This window comes from Chaetodon trifascialis, chromosome 12 (assembly GCF_039877785.1).
Source record: "Chaetodon trifascialis isolate fChaTrf1 chromosome 12, fChaTrf1.hap1, whole genome shotgun sequence".
NCBI classification, from domain to species: Eukaryota; Metazoa; Chordata; class Actinopteri; order Chaetodontiformes; family Chaetodontidae; genus Chaetodon; species Chaetodon trifascialis.
In genome coordinates, this window is record NC_092067.1 from 9,637,385 (window position 1) to 9,650,855 (window position 13,471).

The 13,471-nt window shown below is 44.1% G+C and overlaps 1 protein-coding gene across 1 annotated transcript in view; it reads left to right on the plus strand.

Moving 5' to 3' along the window:
• lmo7a (LIM domain 7a) overlaps positions 1-12,933 on the plus strand; it is a 47,237-nt gene extending 34,304 nt beyond the window's left edge. The window contains exons 14-29 of the mRNA XM_070975488.1: positions 242-511; positions 774-888; positions 2,107-2,268; positions 3,224-3,324; positions 3,439-3,502; positions 3,799-3,855; positions 5,071-5,096; positions 5,736-5,843; positions 6,933-7,019; positions 7,552-7,910; positions 9,188-9,243; positions 9,985-10,165; positions 10,442-10,765; positions 11,484-11,592; positions 12,014-12,116; positions 12,204-12,933. Coding sequence (XP_070831589.1) covers positions 242-511; positions 774-888; positions 2,107-2,268; positions 3,224-3,324; positions 3,439-3,502; positions 3,799-3,855; positions 5,071-5,096; positions 5,736-5,843; positions 6,933-7,019; positions 7,552-7,910; positions 9,188-9,243; positions 9,985-10,165; positions 10,442-10,765; positions 11,484-11,592; positions 12,014-12,116; positions 12,204-12,226 — 2,145 coding nt within the window. The 3' untranslated portion in view covers positions 12,227-12,933. The remainder of the gene's footprint in view (positions 1-241; positions 512-773; positions 889-2,106; positions 2,269-3,223; positions 3,325-3,438; positions 3,503-3,798; positions 3,856-5,070; positions 5,097-5,735; positions 5,844-6,932; positions 7,020-7,551; positions 7,911-9,187; positions 9,244-9,984; positions 10,166-10,441; positions 10,766-11,483; positions 11,593-12,013; positions 12,117-12,203) is intronic.
• The last annotated feature ends 538 nt before the right edge of the window (positions 12,934-13,471 follow it).

A 13,471-nucleotide genomic window follows, 5' to 3' on the forward strand; every position in this document is an offset into this window, starting at 1 on the left:
GACAGCAGAGCTGCTATTTTCAGCCTCCCTCACACTCATTACAGTTACAGTGAGTGTAAGAAAATAATCAGATGAGTTAGTGACTGTCGGGTACTCGAGGGTTGACAGCCCATTAGCCAGCTGATTTCCCCTCCATTATTTTGTAATCAACAGCCATATGTAATTCAAGTTCATTTTACATTCTCTTATCCTTAACACTCAAACCCGACATGCTTTGGCAATCTGCATTCATCCTGAACAGACGGACGACTCTCACAAGCGTGTCAACGGCGACGTCGATGTGTCTAAGAAGTCGTCTGTGCCGAGCCGCTATCACCAGGTCATGACCTCTGAGGACGAGGCTCACTCTCAGTCCAGCTCAGCCCACAGCAGCGAGGAGGAGGAGGAAGAGGAGGAGGAGAAGGAGGAGATGGAAAAAGGCATGATCACAAGGAGGAGCATTTCACCTGTCTCTCCTCAGTTCAAGAGTGAAGCCCCAGGCAGTCCTGCTCCAGCCAAAGAAACCAGCCAGGTATTCGATGATGATGTTGATAAAATCCTTTGAAAATAATGAGTGCTGCACTGCAGAAATTAAAGAACAGCAACAGGCTGGCATTTAATCAACAGCTATAAATGATTAATACAAGGCTTTCTTGCCAAAGCATGCCTGCGTGCATGCTGAGCTCCACAGTAATGGAAAGTCAGGACCACATTTCTGCACTGAGAGCTGTCTTGTATGTGTGTGAATAGTTGTTGTTCATCTCTGCTCACCTGTGTTGGTGTTTGGTTTCCAGCAGGACTACTGTGAGATGCGGGTCAGCCTGAACCAGAAGCCCAACAGCAGCAGAGACTTTGGCTTCCAGGCGGCCTGGGACTCAACAGGAGCTCGCATCATGTCCGTCCAGCCAGGTAACAACAGAGATAGCTTACAGAAATAACGTCAAACAAAGGGATTTGAATTGTATGGCTATTGTATAAGGTGTGCTGGTCAGACCCATCATTCCCAGTGGTTGAACCCAGTTGAAAAGATCAGATCTCACTCTCGCTGATGCTCACTGATGCATTCACACATACAGCACAGCAGCAGTATTGCAATCCAGTGCTCAGTCTGTTAGAATGTACAGCCAGGCCCTGCTGGTTAGCTGTCAGCAGGGGTTCAAGTCCATTGCAGTGATGATGCCAGACCTACTGTATGTAGGGCAGCATCTATCTGGGTCAGATCTACTGGGCCTGAGCCTCTCTTTCTACAGATATTTTCCCACCTTCACAGTATCTCATGTTCTTTAGTAACGTTTTAGTAATACTGGTAACACACACACACCCCACATCAGTACATGAACTCGAGCTTTGTCACACCCGATTTAGCCTTCACTGTATTTATGCATATACTTTGTTCACTGCAGTTGTGTGTCATGTCTTAGCCATGACAAATCAACTATTGTGTTGTGTCTTTTCTTTATTTCTAAGAACAATGCACAGTTATCAGCATTTCTGTAAGTGTGCCAGCTTACAGCAGCCAGCAGGCTAATTTTCAGCATCAGTTCTTTGGCAAGATCTACGAAAAGCAATGAAGTGACAGGTTAAGAAAACCCAACATAAGACAGTAAGCTGCCAAAATGGCAACAAAAGCTACAAAATCAGTGTGCAGCACACAACGGTGCAGCATAAACCATGCAAAGCAGCAGGAGGAAGCAAAATACTGACGCAACAGTCCAATGACCACAACCACTGTTCAGCATATGGAGTCATGCAAAGCAGCGCAGAGCAGCAGAGCATTGTGCTAACCGTCACTGTTATTAACCACTCTATGCACACATCAGCTGTGCAGAGTAATTAGACGTGAAATTAGAATTGTAAAATATTGATACTGCACAGTCACTACAAGCACTACTCCTCTTACTACTAAATAAATGTCTTTTCTGTCTTGTTTTCATTTTGCTGTAGTGAAAATGTTGGAAGAGGCCGTTTGTGGCTGTTTTTGAGCGTTCTTTACTATCTGTCACATAAAATACATTGCAGATATGTGCATACATTTCCACCTCTTCTGAACTTGGGAGGTGTCACTGCAGCGGCACTGCTGAGCGCTTTTTGCATCTAACAATGTGTTCCTCTCTCCGTCCGGTGCAGGCAGCCAGGCCGAGATGTGCCAGCTTCAGACCGGAGACGAGGTGCTGACGGTGAACAGGCACCAGGTGGCAGAAATGAGCTACACAGACTGGAAGTCCTGCATGGAGGAGGCTCTGCAAGAGGGCAGTCTGGTCATGGATATACGCCGTCATGGCAAGAACAGTGAGTCATCTGAACAATGTGTGCGCGCGTTTGTTTGCATGAGACGGCAGATTGAATTGAACCACTTTAAGGGTTTCATTCCTGGACTGACAGTACCGCTTCTGCCGCTTGCGTTGCTAAACAGTTTTGACACTTCGAATTGGTCCGTAAACCATTGTGAAATCATCCATGAATGATGTCATGACAGCTGCTGAAGGACCTGTAATGTTTTTCTTGTCTGATGTGGGAAGACTGTTATTGTGTTGACCTCAGTGGTACTTTTTTCCCCTGTGTGCCTTTTTCTTATCCTCTTTTTCCATATTCATTTCTTTCTCCTTGTATTTCTTCTGGTTGTTTCTTCGTTTTGCTGCCTTTTCTGTCTCATCAGCACTCCTCTCTGTATCCATGCGGTGTTTTCCTTGTGGAGAACTAACCCAGCTCAGGTCCACGGTCCTCTGAGTGTGCTCTTTTCACAGTGTTAGTATAACAGGCTTACTTATTCCAACTACGGTCAGTGTCACCTTACAGAAATAATAAACCACCCAGAGTAGCTCACTTGAACTAACACACGGTACTTGTTGAAATAGTTTAGTGAAGCCGCTGTGGTTGTGAGCCTGTTAGAAACACTGTGTGGGTTTATGAAAGCTTGAATAGGCTGCATGGCTGGGGAAGGTGGTTTCTCTGTCACTCCCTGCTGCTCTCTATAATAACACCATAACAGCAACCTTGTCCCCTGCTTTATAGTGGTCTTTATGTAAAAAGACAATTCTTGGTCAAATGTTGGGTTTTGCATAAACAGGATGACTACAACACACACAAAAGGCACAGAAAATGTGGTTTTATGTGCAAACACACACATCCTATTTTATGCCATTGCATTGTCTGCATGCAGACTGGGACAGAGACCAAACTTCCCTGCCATTTAAAAGCCATAAGACCATCAATCTGACCAGTACGGATCATCCAATACTTCTAGGTTCCCCGGACACAAACATGGTCAACTCCAGCCTGGACTTAACCTCCCACGTTTCCAGGGAAACTTTGCCGAACAAAGAAGCCGCCGCCTACCCACCTGTCGTAAGTGACCCAGAATCACTCAGGCTGACTCAGGTTTGATCAAGTTTTATTCCTGTCTTGTTCCCGGCCGAGTGCCTCTTTAATGAGCGCCCACCCTGTCGTGCCTCCCTGCAGGACGTGGCTTCAAACGGAGTTAATGGAGGTTTCCATGAGCAGTCGGTGACCATGAGGAACAAAGGTAAAGAGCAGAGCACACAATCAGAAAGGTTATGAAATTGATCCTGATGACTATTTCTGTACTGAATGCAGAAGCACACCATTGGGGGGGTGTCATTTTGTTGACTTAGTCCTGGGAGAAACATCTTTGCAAACACTGGACTATTGTGGATAATACTGATGACATTATGATACATTTTTGCATGTACTGTATGTATTATTCATGCATTATTAACACAAGGTGATATATCCTCTAGCGAAACCTGTTCCTCTCCTCTACGGTGCCTCACTGTATCCTGTTTTCCATCTCTCATGTAGAGTCAGAGCCCATATCTTTGAAAAACTTAAAACGGAGGTCAGAGTTTTTTGAGACAGGTAAAAAAGCGCTGACCGACTTGAGGCTACGTGGCTCTTCATCATGATAATGACGTCTATGTAACGTGGTGGCTGGGCTCCCTGTGCTTTTGTCTCACTGAATTCCTCAGACTTCCAAGGGACTGTTGCATGTTTCTTATCAGTCACAGCCTCATGGTCAGTTGATAAGTACCCTGTTATCAACTGATTATGAGCTGTCAGGATTAAAATTCCTCCACGGGTCTGTTTGTTGGAGATATTCCCTTTTTTCTGTCCCTTTTTTCTAGTCTGACGCCAGAGCTTAACCCTTGTGCTGTGCCCCTTCCCTCCTTCAGGTGGCTCAGGGTCCAGTGTCAGTGCGCTGGTCTACCTCTGTGGTAAACAGGGTTGAGTGTGCAGTGACCTCCTCACCTTCGCTTGGTACACCATGGGACACTGACATGCTTTTCAAACCGAGGGAGACTAATAATATTTTGAGGCAAATTGAAGGATTTTCCCCTTCGCAATCCTCGTCACAAACCAAACCGCCATTTAGCTTTATTGTTTTTTGAGATGAAGGTGAAAAATCGTCAGACTATTTTGCAGCTTATTGTTTTTGAAAAGACCCGGTTTAAAAAAAAAAAAAAAACAACTGAGCATATTCAGCTCCAAAGGCTGGACGGCATGTCAGACACTGCGCCAGCGTACCAACCACAAATTCAAATGTGTTTGTGGTGTTTTTTTGAATGGTGTCCAGATTTAAGTCATGGTTACACTCCTCACTGTGCATGAAGTTAAAAGCATTCCCGTTGCTCTCTTGGCATGCATTTACTGAACGGTATGTTCGCCTTTCACACTGCCTGCGCTGCGCTTGTGTGAATCTTATGCATGCTGCTGAAATGTCTGTTTTTCTTTCGGTTTGTTTGATCTTGTCCTCACAATCAGTTTATTGATTTTCCTATTCAGGGCTGGCATCCAATGTAAATGTCAACAACTGGGTGATCTTGAACTGGGGGAATCAATAAGTTCTCGTGGGTGAAATCTGACCTTTGTTGCTCGAGGCTTGTTGAAAACATCAATAACTATTGTGGTTTTAAATGTCATTTTCAATAATGAATTGGTACTCGACTTAAAAATCAAGTTGAAACTTAAGCCTGTCAGCTTTGCACTGCCACCGTGTATGACTTCGAGGTTAATTGTATTGCTCTGTCTGTGCATGCCAGAAGTATTGACTGGATCATTTTCTTTCTTTTCAAGGGGGATCAGAGTCTGCAATGCCAGATGTGAGTACTATAATCAACGCATAAAGGGCACTTTTTGTCTGTCTGTTGTGTTTGCTCCTATTGAATGACAACATCTTTGAAAGCAGATATCACAATTATTACCAAGCCCAGACCCATTATTAAGAATGTCACATAACTCCATTGATAGTTTACTTCAGATGCCAGTTAAGCCTTTTAGTCACCAATTACTCCACAGCTTTCATTTTGATGTATCTCTGAAAACAGAGAAGTGAAATACTTCAGTGTCTTAAGATAAATTTAATGTTGCAGGAGCATGACCTGAAATCTGATTGGTCACCCCAGGTGACACCCTATTATCCTAAACTATCATTGGCTAACTGCCCGGGACTTTGCTCAGACCAACTGGTTGGACTTTCCTTTTGAAAATATTGTTAAACTTTATCAATGTGTTTGCAACCCTGCAAAGGAACAGGCTCAGTAAACTGTTGTTAATGTCCAGGATGGTTGTAATTAACAGCTTGGGCTGTGTTGTGAGAGGCAGACAAAAGTCGTCAGGGTGTCATACAGCACCATTGATGGCTGATGTGATGCAGCTGATGGGATAAGCCTGAACAGTTTGCTACGTTGAATGTACAAGCATGTGCATTTATACTGCATGTCTGTCTTCTCTGTCTGCAGATACCTGTTCCTTCCATCACTCCATCAGCCAGCCGCTGGTCTTGGGACCCAGAAGAAGAGCGCAGAAGACAAGAGAAATGGCAGAAGGAGCAGGAGCGCCTCCTACAGGTACAGTGCAGTGACATGATGTCACAACACAAGCAAAGCTGCCAGTTTATTAAGCACACCTAGCTAAAGATAGGGCAGGGCAATGAATCAGCCCTGCAATAGATCCTACCAACACAAAGGTTACGATTTTCATTATTGAAGCTGTTTCACAGAGGTGTTGTTTCTGTAGTTTGTGGTGCTGTTAAAGTGCATTGAATACAAACAATATTCTAATTTTTAGCTTCAACACAGCCAATCAAACTTAAGGAAAACTTCTTAATAGGACACACTACAATTAAATAGCACCAGAAACAACACTTGAGTCAACACCTCTCTAAATCAGCTGAGTAAAAACTGGATAACATAGCCTTCATGAGAGGAGCATTTATTGGAGAGATATTTTATTATTACCTAACAAACTGGCAATTAAGTGTGTAGTGCATAAATGAAACTGAAAGTACCAAATGGAGCGACCTCACTATGCATTCGGTCTAAAACACCCATCTGGAAATCTCTGAGAGTCCCATCTGACAATGAGGCACAGAGGCACAGAGCTTGAAACGACAGGCTAGGAAGTCCCCACAATCAATGCAGGCTGTTCCTAATAGGCTCAAGACCGCAAACTTTACGGAGCCCTCTGGCAGCTCAAAGTAAAGCATCTGTCAAGTATCCAACTTAAATGTAGTAGAATCCTGTCAAAACATTTTTCTGAGGGTCTATTTCTGGATGGAGATCAAAGGTGTCCAAGCAGAGCGCTGATGTAGCTGGGAAGGCTTGTTACTCCTCCAGTCTTAGTCCCTGTTGAATACACGGCCTGATTTTATGATGTGCCAGGGAGACTTCCAGCCCTGGGCGAGCTTTTCAACTGGGTGAGGTTTCTCAACTTTCACGGTGGTTAGATAACACGTACTGTAGGTGAGCTTGGAATTATATGAAAATGGTGCAGCTATGGATTTCTTCATCTTTCCCATTCTCTTAATTACTTATTCTCCCCACTGCATTGTATACTTTGGTCATGCCATCACATAGCTTTGTGAAGGATGTGTGTGTATGCAGGCATGCTATTTAATTTGATGACCTTTGACCTGTCTCTCTGCTTTTTTCATGCAGGAGAAATATAAGCGTGACCAGGAGAAGCTGCAGGAGGAGTGGCTCAAGGCTCAGCAGGACATCACCGAGAATGCAGACCAAAAAGGGGTAAGAAAAGCATTGTAATCTGTATAAATTCTGGCCTAATAACTGAAACAGTTGCCTGTGCCATCTGTGTGTGAATAGGTGAATGTGTTGTAAAGCACTTTTAGAGCCATATAAACACAGTGCGTTTCCCATTTACCAAGTTCTGACTCATAGCTCTAAATCACTTAAATGTATCCAAAGAGCGTTTGTATTGTTGTTGATTAAAATGACTGCGATTATGAAGCAGTTACTTTGCCAGACACTGGTATTTCTGGCTTTTGAAAGAGCAGAACAATGAGCGGTCATGTGGACATTCATAACGTGAGGCTATGCTTACCGTAATGGCAAATGACTCTCCAGGTAGTTTCCATAGTTTGAAAAACTCCCCCTGGATCAGAATTTCAAAATACTTGCTGGTGTGTCACCTCAGGGGATGACATGAGTTTCTCCACTGTTGTTGCACTTCCTCCTGGTGGTTCATGAAGGTTCAGATTACTTAATGCCGTCATGTGTTACATGCTTCCTCTTCTCCATCCTCCCGTCTCTCTGGCAGCCTTGGAGCCTGGAGGTGAACAGCCACAGCATCAGCCCACGCTCACCTCTCTCTCCCGTCAACCGGCGCGCCTCTCCTCCGTGGGAAGAGGAAGAGAGAAAGAGGAAGGAGGAGCAGGAGCGCCAGAGGCAGGCGGAGGAGAGGAGGAAGAGGGAAGAGGAAGAGCAGGAGCTGCAGCGTCTCCAGGAGGAGAGGGAGAGGAAGGAAAGGCAGGAGGAGGAGGAGAGGAAGAAGAGGGAGGAGGAAGAGCTGAGATGGCAAAGGAGGAGAGAGGAGGAGAGGGAGGAGGCGAGGAGGCGGCAGGAAGCCGCAGAGCAGCAGCGCAGAGAGCGGGAGCGAGCCTTGGAGCAGCAGCAGTGGTCAGTAGAGACACTGCTCCTCCTACTATCCTGTACTATCCTCACACTGTACTCACACGCCTCCGTCACCTGTCCACCATGTTGACGATAACACATTCAAGAGTGAAACGTGAGCTGCTTCATTGTCTGTGCATTACCATAAGTGCAACTAACGTCTTTGCATGTGCTTTGTCCTCCACCTTTGTGCTGTAACCCTCGCTCCACCTCTCTCCACACACTGCCCTTCACCAAAGGGCTGGTGGCTCTCATGGCTTTGGCAGTGTTCAGCCTCCACTGTCCTTTACAGACAGGTTAGTACAGAAGGGACTGTATTGAGCCAATCAGCTGTTGGCACTAATGAAAGTGCCACTTACACTAACTTTTTATGTGATGTATGTTCGCCTTTTGATGAGTGATGAGACATAATGCCTTACAATGATTTCAGTTTACAGAACAATGAGTTGAATAGGTTGGGGACATTTATCAGCAGTACAGTATATAAACAATTAATACATGATTTCTAACACACTATAATGTGGTTGTTTGTTGTATTTGCCAGCAGCTATAACCAATAAGTTGAGGCTGGTGTATAAACTGACAAATACTGCACTTTAATACGCACTTAAAGAACATTTGTTCTTATATCTGCTACTACAATCATGTTTTTTGTGTTCTAAACAGTTTTCTAAATGTTTATAAGCTGTTCATCAGTGCTAAATAGGGGACTTAATAAATGTTGCTTTCATGTCACCACCTCCGTGTTTTCAGCCCCAAGTTCATTTTCTTTATACAGTTTTCTGCCCCAGGAGGTGTCTAGGCATCACAACTTGTTCTGTTTTGTACCAAAACTGCCAAAACAGCATGTAACAAGCGCATAATTCTGCCAAACACCAGTTTGTAACAAACAAGAACAATTTGTCACTTGTGTTACTGTAAGCAGAATGCATGAACACCAGCGAGCAGTACAGGAGATGCATCATTTATCTTATTTATTTATTCATGTGTGTCTTTGAAGTGGTACCTCGAGTTTTTCTTTTGTTCTAAAACTGACACATCTTTACTGTAGAGCTGATGCGTTTGTTTCATGCTGGCTCCATTTGAACCGGATCATGCAGACAAAGTCTCTTTAAATCAATTGGCGTGACTTCGGAAGTCCTCCAGCTAAGTTTGTTAGGTCTCCATCTGAGATGTGAATTAACTGTTCAAAACACTTACTTTTATAATGCAATTATAAGTATGATTACTTTGTTTTGTTTAAATCAGTCTGTAACAGGGTTTTTTTTTGTTTTTTTTGACAGGATGAAATCTAAATCATCTCCTCAGCTTGATGAAGAGGAAAAACCTCAGTGGAAAGGTTTGTTGTTGTTTATTTCTTATTTATTGTATTCTCCATTAGTTAGGTGCTGTTATATTTTACATAAAATAAAATAAAAAACAGTGCATTGGACAACTGTTTTACAAATGACTACATGTCCGAATGCTGTTGCACATATATGTGGGCTGTGCTGTAGGTAGGCATGTGCAGACAAGGGGCATTGCTCACTGGCTGCTGAAAGAGCAGTTGAGGAGCGCGCCTGACAGAGCGACCCAGAGTCAGAGGACTGTGTCAGAGCTGGAGATGGAGAGGAGAAACATCCTCAATGCCATGAGATACAGAGAGCCAGAGAGAGGTGGGCTCTGAACCCCTAAACATCGCCTCTCCGGTCAATCTGAAAGCCAGTCAATGAGCCCTTTGATCAGCTGATCAGTCAGTTTTGACATATAAGAAATCCAAATTTCCCGCTGTTTGATTAACGGTGGGTGAATCAAATGCTAAATCAATTATCCAGAAAATGACATCAGTTACATCATTGATTGCAGTGCCATTTCTCTCAGGCTGATGCATCTTTGCTGCCATGATTTAATTGTACTTGTAGCGCTGATCTAATCAAACCAGGCTGGGGAATCACAGTACACCATCATCATCATCACAATCTCAGTCTTTCTGTCCCATTTTTTCCAAATCCTCTGCTGGTGGTGATCTATATTTGATTTCCTGGAAATGTTTCATTTCGCCAAGTGTCATTTAGAGTTTATCTCTCCTCTCTGGGCGCAGTGACGGGGAGCGGAGTCGCTGACAAAAAAGGTCAGCAGTCCGTGTCGCAGGCAGAGGCAGAGCGGCAGCAGATCCTGAACGAGATGAAGAAGAAGAATTCACTGCTGACGGACAGCAGCTGGATCCGCCAGCGCCCCCCCAACCCCACCACCAAGGAGAGCGACTTGCCACCCATGCGCAGGTACAGTCTGCGCAGCGTGTGCGGGAGGAAAGAAGAATCCCATCATGCTGTGTGATGGTGGTGGTTGGCTCTTTACACTCACTAATATCCTGTTAACTTGTGTGGTGTGTTGAAATGAAGCCATTTATTAGTCCGGCTACCACCCGCTGGCCTTTGGCAACTTTGGTTGGAATATCTTAACATAAAAACTGTTGCCACTGGTGCAGGTGGCAGCCGGACATTTTAAATGCCTCCACTAACGGGCTAACCTGGGTGTGGCGCTGGTTGGCTTTGCAGAGGTGAGTCTCTTGACAACTTGGATGCTTACAACTCCTGGCGCTCATCATGGACACCCAGAAGCAACTCCTATATGCAAAACTACGCCCGGCCTCACTCTGCCCTTTCTGGCGGCACTTCCTTTTACGGTGGTGGGTCAGGGGCCCAGCGGCCCGGCTCCTCCACTCTGCCTTCCTCCTACTCCATGGGCTCCCTCCGAGGCGGGGCAGGAACCCCCTCGTCCCCTTGGTCCCGGCAGTCGCCTTCCCCCTCACCCTCCTCTCCGTCACCCACCCCCTCTTCAGAGCCCACGTTTGAGGCGGGCACCCCTCAGCAGCGGACCAGGTAACATCAACAGTGCTGCTTTGCTTAACACCCCCAGCACGCTGCATCTAATCTCTCACTGGTATACTGGGTTGTATAATCATGGTCCAGGTGGTGTTGTTAAACCATAACTGTGGACGAGGAGTGGGAGTAAAGAGCAACTGAACCTGAATTGTTTTCACCTGTTCTGTTTTTGAATATATGAAAATATGCTGCTGGATATGATATTGTTTTATGTGGCGTTCTTCATCCGTTCACACCCGACTGCACATTCATTCTTGTTTTGAGTGTGTGTGCTTCTGTGTTCAGGTGTGGTGAAGCGGCAGCTTGGCATTGATATTTTAAGCTTAATAATATCATTTTATTCTTGTCAGGAATTAACTCATACTTTATACTTGACACCAAAAAACATAAATTAAAACATATTCTCAAAGACATTCTTACAGCTGACTGAACAGTTGAATTGAAAATGTGAAATACTGAATATTTAACTTCTAGCGGTGCCGTGGTCACAGAGGAGCTTCTGATCCATTTTATCAGCGTGGCCCTCATCCAAAATGATTATTTGACCAAAAGCCAATATTTGCCAGATTTGTTCGCAAACAAATGAGTTAGAAGTTTAACCTTGTTGTATACTGGTGTGTTTTGTGTGTGTGTGTGTGTGTGTGTATGCATTACATGCATGTGTCATGCATGTGTGCTGGATTCGCCAATCACAGCTGTACGTTCTGTAATCCAGGTCAGTGAGTGGCAAGAAAATCTGTACATTCTGTGAAGCCCCGCTGGGAAAGGGAGCGGCCATGATCATCGAGTCCCTTGGGCTCTGTTATCATTTGGGCTGTTTTAAGGTGAGAGAGCTGGGCTCCCATTGGCCCAGGAGCATGTCACCTCGCCCGGTCCTCAAAAACTAACCTCCGGACTCTCTTTCTTGTATTACTAACCTGGTCAATCACAAGGTCCTGATCCCTTTACCGCTGAGCAAAGTACACTTTCTGTGCCAAAACCTGCAATGCAAACTTCTCAACCTCTCACTTGTCGATCCTTCTTGGAACTTTGGTCTTCACTGTTCGTCTGAACAGTGATCCACCCTGTCACTCTTTGTCATCTGACTCTCATTTATTTTTTTTTGTTCTCATTTTTCTATTTCTATTCACACAATCAAGGGGCCTCTGTCCGTCCTCATCCCTCCACCCTTGGACTTTGGACACTTTGGTGCACCTTTAACCAGTTGAGCAGCTCTTTAACTCTCCCTCTCTTAACCTTCCTCAGTGTATCGACTGTAAGTCTGACCTCGGAGGATCGGAAGCCGGGGCTGAAGTCAGAATACGAAACAAACAGCTCTACTGTAACTCCTGCTACATGCGATTCAAAAGTGAGTGCTTGATCAGTCTAATGGCCATGATGACGTGCTGTTTTTTGGCTTTCTTCAAGTGTAACAGTGCTGTTTGTCTCCCTTTAGCTGGCCAGCCAACCGCTATGTGATGTGACTGTGCTCCAGCAGATTGACGAGGAAACGACTTGTGACAACAACCCATGAACATTAAAGTGAACAATGGCATTACTGCAAATATCTGGGGCACTTGGTTTGGACATACTTCCATTTATGACTCTAGAAAAGTTGACTCGCTGATGAGAATTATATTTGTGTTTTTTAAGTTTGTGATTGAGAGGGTAAGCGTACAAAGAAGTTATCTACTTTAATGTGTTTATATCATATTGAGTATTACAGTTGTACAAAGTGTAAGGGTTCTGCATGCACCAGAGGTTTAAACGTTTTAGCCACGAAACTAGTCAAAATGTTCACTTGTCTATAAGATTATTGACGCTAATCTTTATAATAACCTTCACTCAGACAGATTTTAGAGCTATTGAGAGAGTTTTCAAGGAACCCTGCAGGATCATCTCCTCGCCTTCACGCTTCTTTCCTCTTGTGGTATTAACACGTTTTGTCAACTGAGCTGTTCTTCTCGTGTCTATGTGCCTTTTCGTTTGTAACAGGGAAAAGTAATTAAGATTATTAGAGTTCTTCAAAACATATTTAAAACTGTCTGCTTGGATAGCACTTATCTGGAGTTTTCATGGATAGATGGAGGATTGTGCACACTTGCAGGTTCGTGTGCAAAGAATATATCATTCCGAAAGGCATTGAGGCAAACAGTAACATTTGTAAATAAAAGGACTAAATGCTCATCTCGTGTGTATTTGTGTACTTTTTTCAACGGTGAAATTGTATAATTCTTTGTAATGATATTCCAGTATATGATGCAAGGCTTTTCCTGCCTCTGTAATCAAAAATCATTATAGTCCTCTTTCCATTTCTGTCCCTCTCGCTCAGTTTCTCTGTAGCGCCACAGTCATAATGAAAGGAATTTCAATGAGCTTTTGTGCAAAGGTTCAGAGGACCTGCCTGCTCTGTTCTCCAAAGCCAATTTGTCATGCATATTTCATTCAGTGTGCATGCATTACATTTGATTACACTTTGATAAGCTATTTTCGTAATGTATTCTGTCATTTTAGCTGTTTCATGAAATCATATCTGCATAAACATATGTTGAATATTCATACGCGTAGGGACGCTCCTGATTGTTCAGTTTGCAGCTCCCAAATGCATTTGAACAGCAAGGTAAGAAATTGTCCTCATTTCCCATGAATGGAAATAAGCTCAGTTGAAGCATTATATGGAAATAAGTTGGGCCAAGCATAAATTGGCTCTGTATTCTTGAGGTG